We start from the raw sequence: 19,652 nt of genomic DNA on the forward strand, positions 1-19,652 counted from the left end.
GTGAAGCCCCGGGACACAGTGTTCACGGCTGACTCCTGTCCTTGGGGGGGGGGGGGGGGGTTAGCCTGCACCTTGCCCCCTGGCTCTGCCCACCTAGGACTCGAGGGTCCCCTGGGACATGAGTCCCTGGTGCAGGGAGCGACAGAGACGAGCCCTGCTTGCCCTGCTTGGGGTCTGGCTCTTGGCACGGGTTGCACGTAACGGTCGGGGTGGTGGGAAGATTTTGTCGAGGGGAAAAAGAGGGCAAGAGACGCCCGTGCATGCACATCTGGACCCCCTGGTGCTGGGGTGGGTGCAAACGGGCATCGCTTCCTCTGCCTCTGCTCCGCAACTCCCCCCCCCCCCCCCCCAGGGCACGCTGACTCCACAGCCCAGGTGCAGACATTTTCTTCCAACGCTTTCAAGTTCTGGCTGTCAGGAGGAAATTCTGGCAGGCAACTTGACAATTATCTGCCGAGTCCCCGAGGAGCCGCTCCGCCTCTCACCGAGCTGGAGGGGAAGCGTCTCCTTCCTTCTGGTGGGCGCAGGGGCTGTCTGCCGCGGGGGACGGGGGGAGATCGCGGGGGGTATTTGCGGGGGCCGGGGTCTCGGCTGCTGTAAATGCTCGTGTGCTTCCCTTTGCTGCGTCTTTTTCTGCAGCCCCAAATGCTGGCGGCTCAGGAAGGTGGTAGAATGGGACCTATGCAGATGGAGAGCAACGGGGAGGTTTTGGGGGGGGTGGGGGGCAACAAAACAGCACCCTGCCAGATTTCTGCCTGCACCTCTTGTTGGCTGTGCCTTTTTGGTTAAAGGTCTCAGATGGGGAAATCTTATCTTAAAGAGTTTTTTTTTTTTTTTTTTCCATCAGCAATTTCTTCCTCTATTTCCTTCTAGCTCGTGTCACCCAGAATCTTTTCCTAAAGACGCCCCAAACTCAGTCGTGTACTCTGGCTCTGAAACGTGCCTGTGTTTGCAAACAAACTCCCGGCACAGAGCCTCTTCGTGCGCAGGCAAGGTGTGGGGAGGACGTTTCTCCAACGAGACGTCTGCACCAGGGGAAGTGCTACGCTTCCCCGTGAGCGGAGGAGAGCAACGAGTCCCCGCACCCCTTGAGTTGTGTGCATTCCCTCCACCAGCCAGGACTGGAGAGGCCATCTTATGCACGGGGTCTGGGCTCAATCCTCGCCACCCTGCCTGCTGCTGGGGAGGGGACCTCGAAAACGGTCCCTCAGGGACCATTTGGCCCCTGCCAGGGGGTTTTCCCCCCACTGCTTTGCTCGTGTGTTTTGTGTTTCCGTAGTGGATCTGTACAAAGGCTTAGGAAATCTGCCAGATTGCCGAAATCGGCGCCTGAAAACAACTATATTTAGTAACCGATAAGTCACATGAGCTCAGCTCGCATAGATTAGCATTTACCTTTCCCGAGTAACGAGAATATTGTCTGATACTTGTTGATACCATCAGTTTTTACTAAAGAAATAACCCCGACAGCAAGGGACCGGTTTGGAAAGACTACAAATGAAACTGAAAAGCCTGCGCTCTACTCCCGCTGCTCCGATTGTATCTGTGTATTACATGAAACCTATAGACGTGATCCAATCTCTTGTGGGCATCCAAAAATAAACGCATTGTGTCCTGAGGAGCCAAGGCTCTGTAAGCCACGGTCTGGCTGCAGCTGGATGGAAGCAGGTTTGCATCCCTCTGTTTGCTCCAAACGAGCTCGGCGTTAGGCTGCGGGCAGCCAGCGCCCAGCACAGCAGCTGTAGGGCGAGTGGCGATAAGTCCCGATCCCACGGCGCCCAAGTGCTCAGGATCTGGCCGTGGGAAGCAAGAGCATGACACGTAGATATGGGTCTGTGAAGCCCATATGTTATCCGTGTGTCAGTTCAATATGCAGAGCGTGGAAGCCTGCAAGCGCTGCATGCGTGTAGATAAAACTGGAGGTATTTATGCTAATGCAACTCCTTCTATAGCTCCTCTTTTACATGACAATTCAGAAATGCCTTACGAGATCCTGCAGTACCCTTTCAGGGCAGGCTTGTCTTAATCCCATTTTGCAGGCTCTCGGGCTTATGATTTCAGACCTGCTGGAAGCACACAGCCCGTTCTTGCCGTGAGAGTCATGTTTGCAGAGCAGGACTTGCCAAAACCATCAAAGCAGCGGTGGCAGGTCTCAGCCGGGGGCTCTGGTCCTGCTGGGGTGCTTCAACCAAAAGCAGCATCACCAGCACAGGGCTGCCCCATGAGAGAAGCATCAGGAACTGAGGAGCACTGGGGCCATTTCCACCCTCTCCTCGTGCACTCGTGACCTGCCCCAAGCGGGGCTCTATCCAGGAGCCCCGGCAGAGCAGGCAGCGTGGGGCTGTTGCTGCCTCTACCAAACAGCCTCGCTCCCGCCGGCAGCACCTGCAGCAAAAATTAGGAAGCCAAAAACTCTGCATCCCCCCACCCTGTTCCTGCCTGAATTAGAGCCAGAGCCCTCCATGGGACAAGGAACGGGTCCCAGGAGAACTTTGTCACTGCTGGTGGTGCTATGGCAACAAGTGCGAAGGCAAAACCCGCAGGAAAGTGGCCGGGAATGCAGGAACGCACCGCCTTGGTGTGGGCACAGGGGATGCTGGCACAGAGCAGGAGCAAGGGATCGGCCTTGGCTCCTCGAAGGGGCCAAAAGGCATCGGGGGGATGCACCCCGGGTTCTCCTGTGCCTCTGGCTGCTGGAAAGAGCCGACAGGACCAAGGAGCCTAATATTTTCTGAGAGTCTTAAATAGTGACGTGAGTCACTGGTGGTGGAAGTCGGTGGTGATAAGGCTTATTGCCATTTATCGCCCTGATCGGGCTGCTTCCCTCAGTACAGCACGGAAACGTAACATGGTGCTGGAGGGATTTAGGGGAGCAGTGAAGGAGGGTACGGGAGCAGTGCTGCACCAAGCCTGGAGCTGAACTCCTGCAATGCCTCCGAGGCGCGCGCTCTGCCGCGGGCGTTATTGATGCCGGCTGGCGGCTCCGGAGCTATTACAGCTCGAGCCAACCTGCTGCGATCTTAAATTCCCTTTTTCTTTTTTTTTCTAAATGGAACCGCGACTCCTCTCTCGTGCTGGGATTGGGTTTCAAGGCCATCCATCACACGGCGTTTTCTCATTTATTTCCCATCTACCTATTTTGTCATTTAGGGCGAAGCGTCGTTGTGTTAACGCGGCTCTCATTTGTCAAAGCGGAATCGCTGGTGTAACTCCAGTCCTCTCAGCAAATTGATTGCAGTGAAATTTATGTTTTACAGATGGGCCAAGCCCTAATAGGAACATCAGTTTGAGACGGGGTTAGTGGCAGGACTGACGGTTTTATCTAAACTCTTGTTTCAGCGCACACCGCAGGCGCCAAGAAAATATTGCACAAAACAGTAAAATAGAAGCGGCAGTCGTGTTACTGAAATATGCTCAGCCTTGAACTCTAAATTAAAACAAAACCCTGTTTCCGTCATCTAAAAAAAGGGAATTTTGTCAACACAGTTGTCTTGGCAACATTAAAACCGCTTGCCTTGCAGGCTGTGGTCGGCTCCAGGTGGGGCAGGGGCGCGGGGGCAGTGTTGAATCCCAGCGAAGTTTTGGCACCGAGGTGACCACGATGAGGATGATGTGCTGGCAGGACCGGGCTTTGCTCAGATGCTGAATTCCCCCATAGAGGGATGGTTGGGATGAGCACAGAAATTCTTATGGGCACAAAACCTTGTGCCAGCTGCCACGTAAATGGGTGGGTCAGGAGGATTTCGGACTGCGCCACCTGAAGGCTGTGAGCTTCAGCCCGGCTAAATGGTGATGAGCAAATGTAACGTTTTGCTTGCCCTATAACAAAGCCCTGCAGCATCACCTGGAGCTGGGCACTACCACGAGGTTGTCGTGCAGGTGTTAAAAGTTCTCTTTTATTCAGTTCATGCCTGGGTGTAAATCAGCTTTGTCAGGGAGGCAAAGGAAACATGGTTGCCCAGGCGAAAGGGCCACTTCCCAGCCTCATGCATGGGGATGGGAAGGATAAGCGGAGCTGGGCAGGAGGAAGGGCTCGCTCCTTCCCAGGAGGATGTTGGTGAGGTTGGTAGGAGGTGGATAAACGGAGATAGCTGGGGGAAACTGTCTGTGTGCTGGGGATGGAGAGGCTGCGCACACAGATACATCGCGGCGCTGGTCTCAGCCGAACGGGAGTCGAGCGCAGAAGTGCTGGCATGAGCGAGCTGCCTGCCAGTGAATCACTTTAATGCTCCATTTTCAGATGCACAAACATGCCGGTTTACAGTAACTGTGCATATGTTGCGTCCCATTGCTCCTCATCAGAGTCACTGACGCTCCACGGGTTGTAAAAATTAAATGGGCATAAATCCATCAGCCCTGGGGTTCTTCGTGGAGCGGCATAAATCCCACGAAAACTAATTAAATAAGACAATGGTGTCCATTTAAAGCTGGCACGTAGAAATGTAAGCCATTACCGCGCCAAAGATCTACGAGAGACAAGGCTCGGAATCGAATTGTGAGGGCAGGGGCACGCCGGTGCCCACACCTTGGGGCTGCCTCCGCCTGCGATGGGGGAGAGATCGTGCTAAGGGCAGAGGATGGATTTCTCCTCTGCCCGTCTTTTGAAATCGAATCACCCAATTAATGTACGTGTAATGTGGTTTCTTGCTTGGAACCTTGTCTGGTGGCTCAGAACATTTTTCTCTATTTGCATGAGGATTGTTGGTCCTTAAGTGAATGCCCCCAAAGCTGCCAAGCCCCATCAGTGCCACCGTGGGGGCACACGTGCTGTGCCGTGTCCTGCGCTGGGTAACACTTGTGAAACAGGTCTCATCAGCATGGGTGCATGTTGAGACAGGAGAGAGTGCTTTGGTGATGCTGGTCGGAGGTGCTGGAAGCTTGCAGCTCTGCAGGGTTTGCTGCTCTTTGATAATTTGGGTTGGTTTCCCTCTGTTTTACGCTTTGGAAGGGGAGGGAAACTGAGGCAGAAAGCTGGACTGCACCAGCCATTGGTGCTTAATACACGGGACTGGCTTGGCAGGGAGCGAGCCTGGCTTTTACCATGGCATCGTCCCCTTCTCGGTTCCCTTTCCAGGCTGAAATAAGCATTTCCATGCAAGTAGTGCTCACCAGCAGTGACACACTGCTTGCTGCACCAGTTCTAAGGAGTAGGACGTGACACCGCTGGTAGCTTTAAATCTACGACCTGGCAAACATGCTGCTGCCCTTGGGTTCATAAATCAGACTGCTAATGATGCTTGTACAGAGAACTGCGGCCAGGCACCCGTACCACCAGCAGACAGCATCTCCCCGCAGCTTTGATGGTGCAAGGTGTTATAGCTGGGAAATGCTCGTCCACGTCCTCCCCAGGGGAGCTGGAGGGTCGGGGGTGTAAAGACAGGTTGTCCTGACCCTCCTCGCCTGCCCTCCTGCCTCTCCACCCTCTCACCTTCCTTACTCTGGGTAAAAGCAAAAGGAGAAAGAAGGAGTAAGTTTGAAGGGGAATAAAAACCCTGAGCAGGCAAGTGATGCCCTTCCCTGGCTTTCTGGGGACTTGCTGATGCAGAGCCCATAGCTGGTGGGAGATGTCAACCTCTGATCACACGTGGGTGGGAGTGTGCAAGGTCGGGGAGCGAGGCACCCTCTTGTCTGTATGGGGCACGCTGGTGCTCGCCCCGAGCTTGCTGAAAGGTCTCTCCTTTCATCTCCTTTTTTCCTTTTCTTCCTACTATCAAGGAATGCTGTTGGTGGGTTTCTGGGTGGGGAGAGGTGTGCACCCAGCAGTGCCATCGCTCCCTGGGGTTTTGCAGGCTGGAGACAGCTGTTGCTGGCTGGGATTGCTGGTGATGCTGGTTTGCAGCTGGCAGCAAAACCACTCAGATGAGACACAGCCTCTAATGGGTGTCCAGGAAAACACTGTCACCACATGTGTGCCGACAAGCTGAACTTGCAGCATGGTGACTTTTCCCCTTACTCTGGCTCCCAGGAGTGCTGGGGACACCGAGGGCAGGTCCTCGGGGCTGCTGGATGCCCTGGGGACTGTCCACAGCACATGCTGGGGCTGGGGGGCTCAGCTGCAACGGGTCTGCTTGCAGAGGGTTTGGCACCATGGGTCTGGTGCCGGGCTCGTTGCAAACACGGATGCAGCCGGCTGCATTGGGTTCATGAGCATCGTGGAGCCGGTGACTAATGCAGAGCAAATAACAGGGTTTTCCCCTGCCAGGGAACCTGGTGGTCCCACATCGCGTGGTACTCACACGGCTCCCAAAGCCTTGTTTGTTCTTGCATCGCACAGAGAACGAATCCTGTGTGGTGGTGGGGTCGTGGTGACCTCCTCTGCACAGGGGATGTGGGACTGGGGGGTGCAGGGATGGGACTGGGGGGTGCAGGGACCCTGCTGCGTGCTGGTGGCAGTGGGAGGATGGAGAACAAGAGCCTGCGTGGGGAGAAGCAGCCCCTTGAGAGACACTCGACTGGTTCATTGGGCACCCCCAGTGGTGCTGATGGAAATGGGATGGAGGGGCTGGGCAATATCAGAAGGGCAATAGGGGTTAAATCCTTCACATGGGGTTATGGGTCTCTGCTTTGTTCTCTACTTGCTTGTAAAGAGCCACTCTGGGGTCAGCAGCCTTCGTCACACATGGATTAAAATGCCCGAGTGAGTTAGTGCCGGGGCTGGTGGCGCTGCCCTGCCGCTCAGATCCCTGTTTTTTCCCAGCCGGGTGCTGGAGCTCAGCCCATGGCTTTGTGGAGCTCAGCCCTGCCGAGCCTGCAGCTGCGTCCTGGGGTCCCACGGGGCAGGGGGTGCTTGGTGTGGGGTGCTCGAAGGGGCAAACCCCCTGAATGTGATACTCTGGGGGCAGCAGACTGATTTGACATGCCTAGCACCCTCCATTTTCTCCCCAAAATTCAGATTTAAAAAGAAAAAAGAAGGCATCTGCATTTCAGCTTGCTGCTAAATGCATAGCCCCACAGCAAAACGTTCTCCAGGGCACCTCAGAAGTGTGCAGGGAATGCAGAGAGGGTTTGGGAGCTGACGTTACCCGGCGCAAGCACACAGCCTCATCAGGAGGCAACGACCCGCGGCTCCCCAGGCCGCCCGAGTGCTGTAGAAAGTCATGCCCAGATGCTTGGGGTCCCCCGAGGGCTGACTGAACTCCCTGCTTCGCCTCCGGATGACTTTCCACTGGTTGGTTTGGGAGCTGTGCAGAACTGGCAGCGCTGGGCACAGGGGGAGCCCAGCTGAGCCTCTGCACCCCCATGCTGCGGCTGGGACACGGGAGAGGAGGAGCCGAGGCTGCCAGCCCTTCAGCCAGGCTTAAAAGCACTGTCAGTGTAAATAACTCGGAGCAACGCCGGTAAGAGGAGCTGACTGTCCTCTCCTACTGCCTTGTCTGCTCCTGGCTGCTGCTCCTTCTCCCGATAGAGTGAATGGGGCTCTAGAATAGAGTGAATGGGGGAATAGAGTGGGAAGGTGCCCGTGGAATAGGGTTCGTCCTGGGCAGGGAGCATCCAGCTCACCCTCATCCATCTTGAGCATCAGGTTGGGGACTGTGCAAAGCACAGGCAGATGAGCAGCAGGAAGCCCTGCTGAGCACCACGCTGAGCACCACACTGAGCACCATGTTGCTCTGGCTCATGCAACTCGCTCGGACGTTTGTGCTCAAACCGAAGCAGGGAGAGGTCGGAGCAGGGCTGTCCCGTGGCCCCTTCCCAGCACTCCCCTGCTCTGTGCCTTTTGCATTCCCTTCTGAACAGATGGTGTGGATTTTTTTATTTTCGCAGGGGGAGCGGAGGAAAGGGAGCCCGGAGCCACGCGAGGCTGCAGCCTGGCTCCGAAGGCATCTGGGGGGTGACATCTGCGGGGACGGGTTGATGCACGTGGGCGCCCGTGGCACTTTGCGCCCACCCCACATCACTTCTTTCTCTCTCCTTTGCTGTCTTTTCCTCCTCTAGATAAAGCAGCTCATGGCCCGTTTGCAGCCTGAATAACCCGTGGGGATGCTCATGTGGCGAGCTGGCTGCCTCCAAGCCTCCGGGACCAGAGGGTGACTCGAAGCCAGCATGTCATCCCCCATGGCCCCCGCTCGGTGAGCGATGCCCGGAGCTGCCCACCCTGCCCCTCACCTTGCTTCTTTCTCCTGGTGAGATCAGGACAAGGATGCTGCAGAAAGCCAGCCTGGAGCTGAAGCCCAGAGGCGTTTTGCAGTGAAACGAGGCACGGAAGAGCCTGATAAGCATCCCCCAGCTCCCCAAATCTCAGCACTCAGCGAGTGTCGAGGTCCTGGCCTGCAGGCTGGTGACGTGGGCTGCCATGGAAGAGAGTGCGTTCAGCGTGCAGCAGATACAGCCCAACGTCATCTCGGTGAGGCTCTTCAAGCGCAAGGTGGGGGGCCTGGGCTTCCTGGTGAAGGAGCGCGTCAGCAAGCCGCCCGTCATCGTCTCCGACCTGATCCGGGGAGGGGCCGCTGAGCAGAGCGGCCTCATCCAGGCTGGGGACATCATTTTAGCCGTCAATGGCAGGCCCCTGGTGGACATGAGCTATGAGGCTGCGCTGGAGATACTGAGAAGCATCGCCTCCGAGACCTACGTGGTCCTCATCCTGCGGGGCCCCGAGGGCTTCACCACTCACCTGGAGACCACTTTTGCCGGCGACGGGACTCCGAAAACCATCCGTGTCACCAGACCCCTGTGCCCGGCACCGAAGGGGGTCGACCTGTCCAACCCAAACCTCCAGGGCAAGGAGCAGCCGCTGCCAGCAGCCGCCCGCGCCATGGGCTCCCTGTGGGCCCGGGAGACGGGGCGAGAGGAGCCGATGGTCCACGTTAACGGCATCGTTCCCGGCCCCAAGGGGCAGGACGGTGGCAAGGGGAAGGACAGTGCCTGCAGCCACCTGTGCCTCAACGGCGGCGTGGAAGACAACGAGCTGCTCAAAGAGATTGAGCCCGTCCTGGATCTCCTGAAGAGCAGCAGTAAGGACGGCGATGGAGATGCACCCTGCAAGGTAGAGACAAGAGATATAGAAGTCCAGGTAGACTGGTAGGTCCCTACATATATATATACATTTTTTTTTTTTTTAACTTTTGCTGAAATGTGCCAGTTTTTGTCACTCACCGTGGCATGTTGCGGGGCCAGGGAGCACCTTTCCAGAAATTGCCGTGTAACACAGCAGGATGGAGACGAGAGAGGAAGGGGTATGAGAAGAGTAGGGTGAGGTTGATGAGGGGAAGAAAAGAGGAATGAAAAATTGGGAGCAGGTGGTGGAGAGAGGTGTAAACATGGGGGATCGGGGAGACATCAGGAATGGAAAAGCTGATCTGATGTGCGATGTGGGGACCGTGGGCTGGCGATTTTTTCTATTCGGTTTTCTTGATTTCAGAGGTTGCAGGTGTTAAACAAGACCCTGTGCCTCGGTTTCCCCTTGGCAAATAAGACTTTTGGTACAGGCTGTCCTGGCTGCTCTGCTCCAGAGCCCTCCGGTTGAAATCTGCTATTGATTAACGGCAGGGAGAGTGAAGGTCAGAGTGGCAGGAGAAGAGAAATGGCTCTCAGGACCTTCTGTGTCATTTGTTAACGGGGCTCTGGCTTCGGGAGGTATAAGGAGAGCTCCATCCCGGTTCCTGCTGAAGCCAGGGGCAGCCCCATGCAGGCAGCAGGACCAGCCCCGGGTGCTGCTGTGCTCGGGGCAGAGGGAAGGGGAATAGGTTTCCCTTCAAGCGCTCAGAAACCACCACCACTTGCTGAAACACAGCAGAAGAGCTGCATGTTCTCCCCCTGCTTCTCGATCGAGTTAATAATTTCAGTATGCATACGTGCATGACAAGGGTGGGGACATAAGGGCGCTCACCCCGTGGCTTCTTGAGGACGGAGAAGTCAGGGGGATGGAGCTGGGGGCTGCATCTTTGCTGCCTGCCCTGCACGGGGCCGTGCACGCAGTGTCATCCTTCCCCTCTTCCTCGGCATTTCCCCAGGGGTGTTTACAGGGGGATGCGGCGCTTCTCCCTGTGGTGCTTCGGGTTTTCGGTAGTGATTTTTCCATAACAGCTCTCTTGCCTCCTGGCCACGTATTAGTAATGATACTTTGCTTTGTCCTGTCGCTTTCCCCGAGTCCCCGAACATGTTAGGGCCGTGCCAAGTGCCGCAGCAGGCTGTGCCTGTCCTCGTTTATTGACGGGATGGAACCGCCAGGAGGCTTGGGCAGGAGGGTTTGCTGGAGCTGGCGACCTAGGTTTGGTGGCAGTAGGATTTCTAGCTTCAAGTTTCCTTGCTTCCTTAGGGAGGGGAAAAAAACTGTTTACAAAACAGACTTTGAAAAGGGATTCTTTTTTTTTTTTTAATCAGAAGAAGGAGGTTGCTCCCACCACAACCTAATGTAGGCTTTTCATCTCCTTCTTTATTTGTGGTTGTTTTCTTCTTGTCGCTTCTGCTCACCCACATCGTGCATTTTCCATGCGGAGGACACAGCTGCTCAAAGCGTGTTGGTGCTGCCACAATGAGGCAGGACACATCTGCTCTGCCCCACACTAGCGGGGGTTTGGGATGGGCCGTGGGACAGGGCAGCATCCCCCCACCATGCACATTTCAGGGCCCCGCACGCTGCATCCAGCACCAGAGACCTGCAGTCTCTGCTATGTAAAAAGTGGGAAGAAATATTCTCAGTGAGCATTTCTGGCCGGTGCTTTCCCTCTCACCCCATAAATACACTCACTGGAGTGCTTGTTGTGCATTGCAAGAAGCTCGGAAGCCGCGGGGGGCATGGTCCCAAGCACTGCTACAAGGCTCAGCCTCACCCTCCTGTTCCTCGTCCCAGCCCAGCAGCTGCAGGCTCGCCAAGGAAATTCTGTTCCAGCTTGGGGAGAGATGGAAAAGGCTTTGTTCCTTGGAGGGATCTCTTCTGCTTCTTCAAGAGATTACACAGAAACAGTTTAAATTCACTTAAACTGAAGGATCTCAAACCAACAACAACAAAAAAAAATCAGCAAAGTGGGTACTTCACCAAAGCTCAACTCACTTTATTTTTCAATATCTTAGATATGTATTTATAAAAGTGGCTTGGAATTGAAAATCCACTTTTTGAGCAAAATTAGCCTTCAATCTTCTGCCTGATGAAAAGCTGCAGCCCGGCTCTTGGGGTAGAGCTCTGTGAGGGAGAGGACCGGGGTGCTCGGGGGGAGCGGGGAAGGGGATGCACTGCAGGAGGATGTGTCGGAGACTGCTCTGCAGGGGAAAGAGCACTGCTCGGTTGCCTCTCCCCCGATCCTGCGACGTGCTGCAGATGATTCATTTCCTCCATTCGGTCTCAGGCACAGCTGGGGCATGGTGAAGGTCTTCTAGACTGAGAGTTTTCTTGGTCCGGAGAAGTGCAGAAAGGTCAGGGAGCGATAGGGAGTGGATCACTGCAGAGACTGCGGTGCTCGATGCCAAAGAAATGCCCAAAAAAATAAGCAAGCCTTGACGGATTGATGCAGCTCTGGTGCCCTAGGCTGGGTCTTCTCCAGGCTGGAGGGACCAAGCAGAGCTGAGGTCAATCAAAACAGGAACAGAGCTCTACCTAAATATCAGAAGGGTGCAAATCCTCGCTCAGGGCTGAGCCTTACACCTCCAGCCCGGATCACTTGACCATGATCCAGCGGAAGATGCTGGTCTCGGGTCCAACCCCGCTCTGTCTCCATCTTTGCCTGGTGCTGACCTTCACTGCCAGCAGCATTTGTCAAAGCCAGTCGGGCTCGCAGAGCTCTGACAGCTTTCCCAGGGCAAGAAAGGATGGCGCAAGGCTGAGGTTATTCGCAAGCAGCCGAACACTTCTCGGTCAAGGTGGGCTTTGCTGAAAGGGATTCAGATTGCACCTGGTGTCTGTGTTGCTTCCTGCAAGAAAAACTGGAAACTGTGAAATTTGCATTGGGGGAAAAAAAATCATTTCATCCCCATCCCCTGCACCCGGGGGCTGTGCTCCCTGGGGAGGTTGCCCCTGCATGGCCTGGCTTTTGCTCCCTGCTGACTTCTGGCTGCGAGGTGCCCCATGGACACGGTGCATGCCCATGGGACGGGCCATGACCACAGCTGAATGTCTGCTCCATGGCTCAAACCATCTGCCAAGAGGTTGATCATAAAACAGAGCATGGAAGTGGGGAGCAAGGTATTATGAGAACTGGCATTTCTGCCATGAGGCTCACCGTGGGCTAGAAAATAAAAATAGAGTTTGATTCACTCCCTGCCAGCTAACCTAGGTCTGTTTTTCCCTCTGAGCTCTAGGGAGATTGTCATGTCCCATCTTTCCCTCCCTCTCCCCCCACCAAGTTGCCAGTATTTGTTTTTCTTCCCAGGTGTGTTCCATAACATGAACGGCATGATGGAAGCATGGCACTTCGGGGGCCAAAAAGCAGCATCAGCAGCCCTGAGAGGGAGAAGTGTGCTGAGAGCAGGAATTCTGTTTATGAAGGGTTTCAGGGTTTCAGGCTCCATCCTGCATTGGAACAAACCCCGTAATTTTGCAGTTCTCGAAGAGAAAATTCTCTTCCTCCCACCTCCCTTGCCGCCGCCAAAATCTCTTTGTGTTGCTCAAAACATTTCATTTGCATTTCTGATGTCTTCATTATTCTGTACTTGGACACAAAACTTTAAAACCTCTGAAATGAAAAGGTTCCCTGGATCTATCGTGTTATTTTTCAAAACGTTGAGGCAGGAAGCTTTGGCAGTGAGTAACCCTCTTCTTCCTCCCCTTCTCCCTCCGCGGATTCTTCCTCGTCATCACCCTGACTTCATCAGGCTCAGCCAGAGTGGTGTTTAGTGCCTGAAAACAGCAAATTCCACCCCAAAATACACTGTTGGAGACCCTTCTGAGAAGTCTTCTAAGAGAGGCTGCTCAACATCCTTCTTGCAGGGTGTCACGTTTCTGTCCTTGTCCTTCTGAGACCCAGCACTGCTTCGGGGACATAGCTCCGAGGTGTAATGGTGGAGGCAGCACCCGGATGTGTGGGTGGTAACAAGAGGGTGGCAACTTGTGCTTTTGGTGATTAGAGAGCTGCACCCCAATGCTGTGGGAGCACTGGGAACACCCCGTCCCTGAGCCTGGTCCCTGCTGGCAAGTCCAGCTGAGCGACCCTGGCAGACCTGGGCTGGGCTCAGGCTGAAGCCCTTTGGGTGCTGAAATCATTTTGGTGCCCTTTGGGCATGGCTGGGAAGGGGCAGGGACAGCAGCTGCGGGTCGGATCTGACACTGGCAGCATCTCGAATGATGCTAGGATCAGCTGGGGCACCGGGATATGTTCCCAGGTCTTTATCTGCCAACGCCCCTTCCACCACGTTTAGCAACCTCAAGTTTCATAGCATGGCCTCGCTCCGGGGCAGCTTGTCTCGTCCATCCCCAGTTCCTGCAGAGGGCACAGCGCAGCGATGACCCTGGCCTCACGAGGGTGAGCCCCATGCTCCTGCCACGCCACATCCTCGTCAGTTTGGCTTTGTCCCTTCTCTTCGATGCAGTCAGAAGTCATCTTTCTCATTTAGGAAGGGGCTTCTTGCCTTGCTGCTCCTGCAGCCACCGGCTGTGGGAGCACAAACCACCTTTCGAAGTGATTCCTTCTGGTTTTGGCTCATCCTTGCAATCCCCAAGGACAACACAGGAGGAAGGAAACAAAGAAAGCAAGGTATTTCCCTCCCGCAGCTGATGGGTGAGCTTCCCATGAGGGTCCCAAGCACAGCCTAGGGTTTTCAGGATGAGGGCTTGGAGGAGCCGTCTGCCCCCGGCAGCAGTGGACATCCGCTTCTTCCTTGCTCCATCCAAACTGCCCCCTGGGGACAGCAGCAGCCACTTGTGCCTCTCATCTCTGCCTGGGAAATCAGAGAGATCCTTCTGCCAAGCAAATTCAAAGGAGTGGAGTGACAAATTTCTTTTTGCTCATATATTTATTTATTATTTTTTTTCCCCCTTCCTTTTCGGAAAAGCTTTTGGAGACGTTTCTCAAAGGGCTGTTCTCAGCAACTTCCTTTCTGCTTCATCACTGTGAGCACTGCAACATCATCAAATTAGTCAAAAGAAAACAGTGGTGCCTCTCATTTTCCCAAACAGCCAGATGCTCTTTCCGAGGTGAGACAGCAAGCTGCACGGGTGGGGGAGGACAGGATTCCTCTGCCTTTTTTTTTTTTTTTTTTTTTTTTTTTTTTAAGCAGCAAATTTTGCTTTCAGAACAAACAGGCGGGGTCCCTTCCGAAAAACCTGCTCTGGATCCATGTGTGCAGGTCAGGTTTGAGGGCGAGTTGGGAGGGTTTCTCTGAAGGAAGCAGCAGGAGGGGCAGCCCCTTTTGGCTCACCCATTGCTAAGCGCTTTTGGGCGTGTTGTCTGGAGGCTGTAGGATTTTGGCTGCCCCGCCAGGACCATCCTGTGTGCGCGTGGGCGGCTCGCCCCACGGCTCTGCTGCCGGCCGTGAAGCCGGGCCAAGAGAGGAAAACAACGGGCCCAAAAGACCCCGTTCCTGCATGAGTTCTCACACAAGGCAATTGCAAGAAATAGGCAGGAAATATTTGTATAATGAAGCAATTGATTTTATTTTTATTTTATTTTTTTCTCCCCCCTCATCTGGGCTAGGACGGGGCGAGGCTGTGGCAGCTCTGAATGGGCTTTTCTCTCCTCTGTCTCTGAAAGGGCCGGATACTTGTGTGCATCCGAAGGAGGTCTGCTCTAGCTCAGCCGGGGCACACAGCAGCCGTGCTGCGAGGGACAGAGCCTTCCTTGCATGGGGCAGAGGCAGGCAATGCACCTCCAGCTTCGGCCAGTGGCTTTGCTGCAGCTGCGCTTTTGCATTTTTTTTAATCCGGGGACAGCACCTCACTGCCTTGCGCACAATATTGCTGTCGAGCCTAAATAGCACTGTGCAACCTGGTGTTGTCCCACTTGCAAATGTGCCAGGTCCCGAGCATTCACCCCCGGTGCCTGCCTGGACCTCACCATGCCTGGGGACAGTGCCTCTTGCTTTTGGGGACAGCTCCAGCAAACCCGTCCTACTTCTAATGCAAGAAGCTGCCGACGACGGCGATGACTTAATTCGAGCATCTGGTCTTTTTCTGTGCCGTTGGCACAGGTACCAGCATTCACGGCTTCGCTGGTGTGCAGACAATGAGATTACGCCTGCAGCCTCCCAGCCACGTCCTCCGGCGGCCGCTGCCGATTGATGGATTCCTCCCCGAGGTTCCCTCATGCCGGCAGGCACCCATTGAGACGGCCTTGCAGACACCTTTCTGCAAGCAGCAGGTCGCGCCAGGCGCCTGCAGGCGTGTGCTTGGTGTCATTTTGGAGGTGCCTGCTGGATATCTGGCACGCTGGGGTCTGCCTGCCCAAGCCTCTTTGCACAGAAGCAAAGTATGTGCTGCCGGAGGGGCACTGTGGCCCCTCGTGGGGCTGGTTTCCTCTGCTCAGCACCAGGCTCCGAGGGATTCCTTCCATCACCATACAGATTTAGGGCTTGTGTCTCGGGTTTTGGAGCAGTTGCGGAGCAGGACGTTGAGGCTCATCAGCTGCAAGATGGGTTGTGCTTGCCCATCATTTCTTGTGCGTGGAGGCTCCGTGTTGGCCAGCTCCATGCTCCTTGGTATGATGGGGCTTAAGGCAAGAGGGCGGGAATGTGCAGCTGTGAAAATGAGTATTCTCCAGGAGGTTCAGTAGCTGGGCTTGTCTTGGGGGGATGAGCCAGATTTGTCTTGGGATTGCCTTGGGGGGAAGAGCTGCATTTTCATGTTGCTGCCTTGCTGCTGGAATGGAGGTAGGCTGGATGTGTCCGGAGCCCCTGGTGGGCTGGCAGACGGCAGGGTGTGTGGTTCATGGGGGTCCCCAGCAACACCAAGAGCAGCCAAGGCAAAGCTGGTGCCAAGGCTGCGTGGAGCAAAGCAGGGCTGTCTCTTCTTGGGCTGCTGTGGCTCCCCGGGGCAAAGACTGTCAGGGCAGGGACATGAGCGGGGGTCTCAGAAGCTTTGTCTCCTGAGGACCTGGTTTGAGTTGGCAGCCAGCAGGGGAAAGCAGTGACACAAGGTCCTGATGCAATGCCCAAATCCGTGGTGCACGCACATCCCGTGGATGGCATCAAAGCACAGCAGCTAGAGCATCCTACACGTGGGTTGGAGTACAGCTAGCAAAGCTCTTCATCTTCTCCTTCAGCAAGCAAGCATGGGGCTGATGTGGTGTACATCCCCACACCTCGCACCCCGGTGTGGCTGCCGGGTGCTCTGCCATGCAGTAAGGACCCAGCACCTGCTGTGGCTGTGTGGTGCAGTGGTTCCTCGTGCCTTATCTGATGGGCAGCCTTTCACATACCAGCCACGGGGCAGAAGAACTACTTTCTTCTCCAAGCAGCAGGGGGTACAACTCTGGGTACAAGCTGCCCTGTGGCACTTGTACCCCTTATCTTGCACCACGTTGGCCACCCTAAGGCAGCGAATGTTGGGAAGATGTCCAGGACCTGGGTGTAATACTGTAGCAGCTGAGCATTGCTCTGTGAATGCAGAAAAAAAAATGTTGGAAAGTTAGAGCACAGAGAGATAGCCTTTAAATGAAGTATTTTGCTTAAGCTTTACCTAAAGATATAAGCTGAGGGTGAGGGATGTCATGAAGCTGGATTTCTTTGTACGTATGTGTCTCCTCGAGATGGTGTCAGGAACACCATGCTGGCGTGAATTGTCCCGAGCATGAGCGTCCTGCTTTGGTCAGTGCCCAGAGCCTGCCGTTGTTAATGAGAAGGCTCGTTAGTAACTCTATTGGGCATCTGGAAGAGTTTTAAGAACTGACAGCCAGAGCAATGCCATTGCCAGAGCACATTAGCTCGATGACGGGCTGTTGAGCAAGGGCAAAGTAGCGGTGCTGCTGTGCCGGACCGGGTCCGGAGCCTCATCAGGGCTTTCGGTGCCTTTGCTTCAGCCTGGATGCTACAGCCTGCGTGTGCTGGGTGTCATGTCTCCAAACCCCATTTGTTTTTCTCCTTCGTGTGGGTTTTTATGGCAGTGGTTTTCCATCACCTGTTTGGATGGCATTTAGCAGCCTCGCTAACATTCTGCGGACGTTCCCCAGACACAACGTGCACGGCAGACACGGTGCACCGTGTGTTTCATCCGTCTTATTGTGCAGGCAGGGGCAGCCAGCACCAGGGGTACCCTCGTCCCCCAGCCTTACAGATGTACTCCGTGTAGGCGAGCCGTCTGTTTGCTTGAACATATTCGCCCGGGTAAAACCGCTTGCACACAGCGGCATTTGCAGCATCTGTAAAGGTCAGGAAGAGGAGAGAGCATTGCTTCTGCCTCCTGGGAGCGCCTACTTTTCCTTGTTTTTTTTTTTTCCTCTCCTTTCACTCATCAGCACCAACCTGCTCTCTGCAAACCCAGCCGGTTTTGCCGTGAGGCTTTGCAGCTAGAAATGTGCATGGCTCTCCTTCACCCCCCTCTCTGCTTGCTTTCACAGGGCTCTGGATGGAGCCGGCTTGATTTTGGGGGGCAGGGTGGCTGGCACGTCACCCCCATAGAGCAAGCACCAGGGCTGGCGTGGTCTCGCCTTGGGGTGCCAGGCTGGGAGCCGGGCACACCAACGTCCCCTGGCCGAACGCAGGGCACGGGGCCCCTGTTGCTGTGCCAGCACCACGCTCACCCGCACGACAAAACGCCCGTCGTGCTTGGGTTGCCCTCGCAGGAGTGATTCATCGCCTTGGCCAAGGCAGAGTGTTCCCTCCCCTCCCCTGGTGGGACGCCTGAGTTTTTGCTCCTGCGGGAAGCGGCTCCAGCAGAACACGGAGCGACTGGAGCGACGGCGGCTGGCACCACTGCCCGTCCCCAGCCCGCTCACCCCAGTGCTTCTTAACCCTTCAGTTTCAGGGAAGGGGAAAACAAGCTGCAGAAAGCCTTGCCAGCTCGGATGGAGAATGACCGTGTCTTGGGTGACCTGTGGGGGAAGAGCAACGTGCCCACGGTCCTCAACAACCCCTACTCCGAAGCAGAGCAGGTAAGCGCCCGTTGCTTGTGCTGCATTGGGTGGGGATGGGTTGCAGGGTGCGGACCCCTCCTGGGGGGCTCTCACACTGCAGGGAGGCTGCAAGGACTGCTGGGTTGTCCTGGGGACCCATGGTCCCAAGACCTGGAGTCAATGGTGGACAGAGCACATGTGGTCCAGAAGCTGAATTCCCCAGGGTTCAGGCAGGGCACGTATTACTGGAGAAGGATGCTCCTCATCCAAGGAGCCAAGGTGGAATGGGAGCGTAGCCAGGGACCACATCTCCAAAACCTCCCTTGGGACCATCGGCCCTTTTGGTGGCAAAAAGCTGAGCCGACTCGTTAAGGTCGTTTTGATTTATGCAATGGTAATTCAACATAGCGCTTCAGATAACATGTTGTACTGCACCTTTTCATCTCCTCACGCTCCACAGACATAAATTCTCAGGCTTTCTTGCCAAAAATGGATTAACTCCCTGTTTATAGCCAAGCCAGAGACACAAGGCAGGATCCCCCTGGGGAAAACACGATACCCGTGACTATAGCCCAGCCTGGGCAGCAAAGTGCGTCGCCCCAGTGGGATTAACCAGCAGTGGGTCAGGACATGGGGGACCGATCCAGGGACCATGTGTTCTCCTTGCCTGTCCTCTCCCCACCTGACTTGTCAGGTTCTCATTGTATTCTTCAGGGGAGGGGAGAAAAGTGATTTCATGGTCACATGAAGATTTCCGAGAAAATCAATATTTCCTTGGCTTGGGAGAATCCTCAGCAGATCCCTCTGGCTGACGCCTCTTCCCAGCCCCAACGAGCTGCCACCCCACACAGTGCTCCTCGCTGCCTGCCACTTGCTGACCACTGCAGTGGCAGGTTCATCGGGCACATGGGTGCTGAGCCTGGCCTCGATCCCCAGCAGCACCTCCAGGGCTGTGGCTCTTCCACTTTTCCCATCGCAGAGGCACTGGAAAGATGCAAGGCCAGGAGCAGGGCGTGAGGTCACATAAGGTGACACAGCCGAGGTGATCCTGACTGTGCCAGGCTTGCTGCACGGCTGTTACCCACCCGGCTGGGTGCTCGGATGTGGCCAGGGACAATCTCCATCCTCCCTGCACAGTCAGCCCTGCCAGCAGCACAGACAGCCTTACCTGTCACCAACCCACGTCTGCACATGTAAATGGGAGCAGCCAGCAGCGAGCCATCGCAGGCAGCCCCACGTCCTGCTCCGTGGTTAGAGCTCTGCAGCAGCTCTCAGGATCCCACCCGAGCAGGGACAGGTTGCTGCTCTTGTCCCTTCCTGGATAGATGCAGACTTTCTGCCTCCTCGCTAAGCTTCGTGCATGTACGTGTCTGTTACTATAAGCACTTTATAACCTTCTGTGTTCAGAGCTTAATTTCTCTCCATGCTAGGGCTGCCAAAATCCCCGGTCTTAAGCTGTTATTAAACTCTTTAATTTTTTTCCCCCCCTGCTAGATGTGCAGGCTTTCTTTTGATCCCTCTTATCCCCACACCAGCCCTGGAGGCAGGGCTGGTTCCCTGGCTCCCCACAGCCATTCCCCGGGGATGCCTGCGACTGGGAGGAAAGAAAGGGCAGCGGGCATTTCGCTGAACTCCTCACAAGCCACAATAAATAACTGTTAGCACGGCGGCGAGCCAAGCCAAACACCAGCTCTTTATACACGTTGTTCTCTAAAGCAGGATTTGGTGGAGTCGCTTGGC

The 19,652-nt window shown here is 55.3% G+C and overlaps 1 protein-coding gene across 2 annotated transcripts in view; it reads left to right on the forward strand.

The window, feature by feature from the left end:
* The first annotated feature begins 8,293 nt into the window (after nucleotides 1–8,293).
* Nucleotides 8,294–19,652, forward strand: part of NOS1 (nitric oxide synthase 1) — a 33,279-nt gene continuing 21,920 nt past the window's right edge. Inside the window, exons 1-2 of one of the 2 annotated variants that reach the window (XM_035556778.1) lie at nucleotides 8,294–9,018; nucleotides 17,819–17,951. In XM_035556778.1, coding sequence (XP_035412671.1) covers nucleotides 8,294–9,018; nucleotides 17,819–17,951 — 858 coding nt within the window. The remainder of the gene's footprint in view (nucleotides 9,019–17,818; nucleotides 17,952–19,652) is intronic. The other variant, XM_035556779.1, reaches the window with a different exon arrangement.

Source organism: Cygnus atratus, chromosome 17 (assembly GCF_013377495.2).
Source record: "Cygnus atratus isolate AKBS03 ecotype Queensland, Australia chromosome 17, CAtr_DNAZoo_HiC_assembly, whole genome shotgun sequence".
In the NCBI taxonomy this organism is placed as follows: Eukaryota; Metazoa; Chordata; class Aves; order Anseriformes; family Anatidae; genus Cygnus; species Cygnus atratus.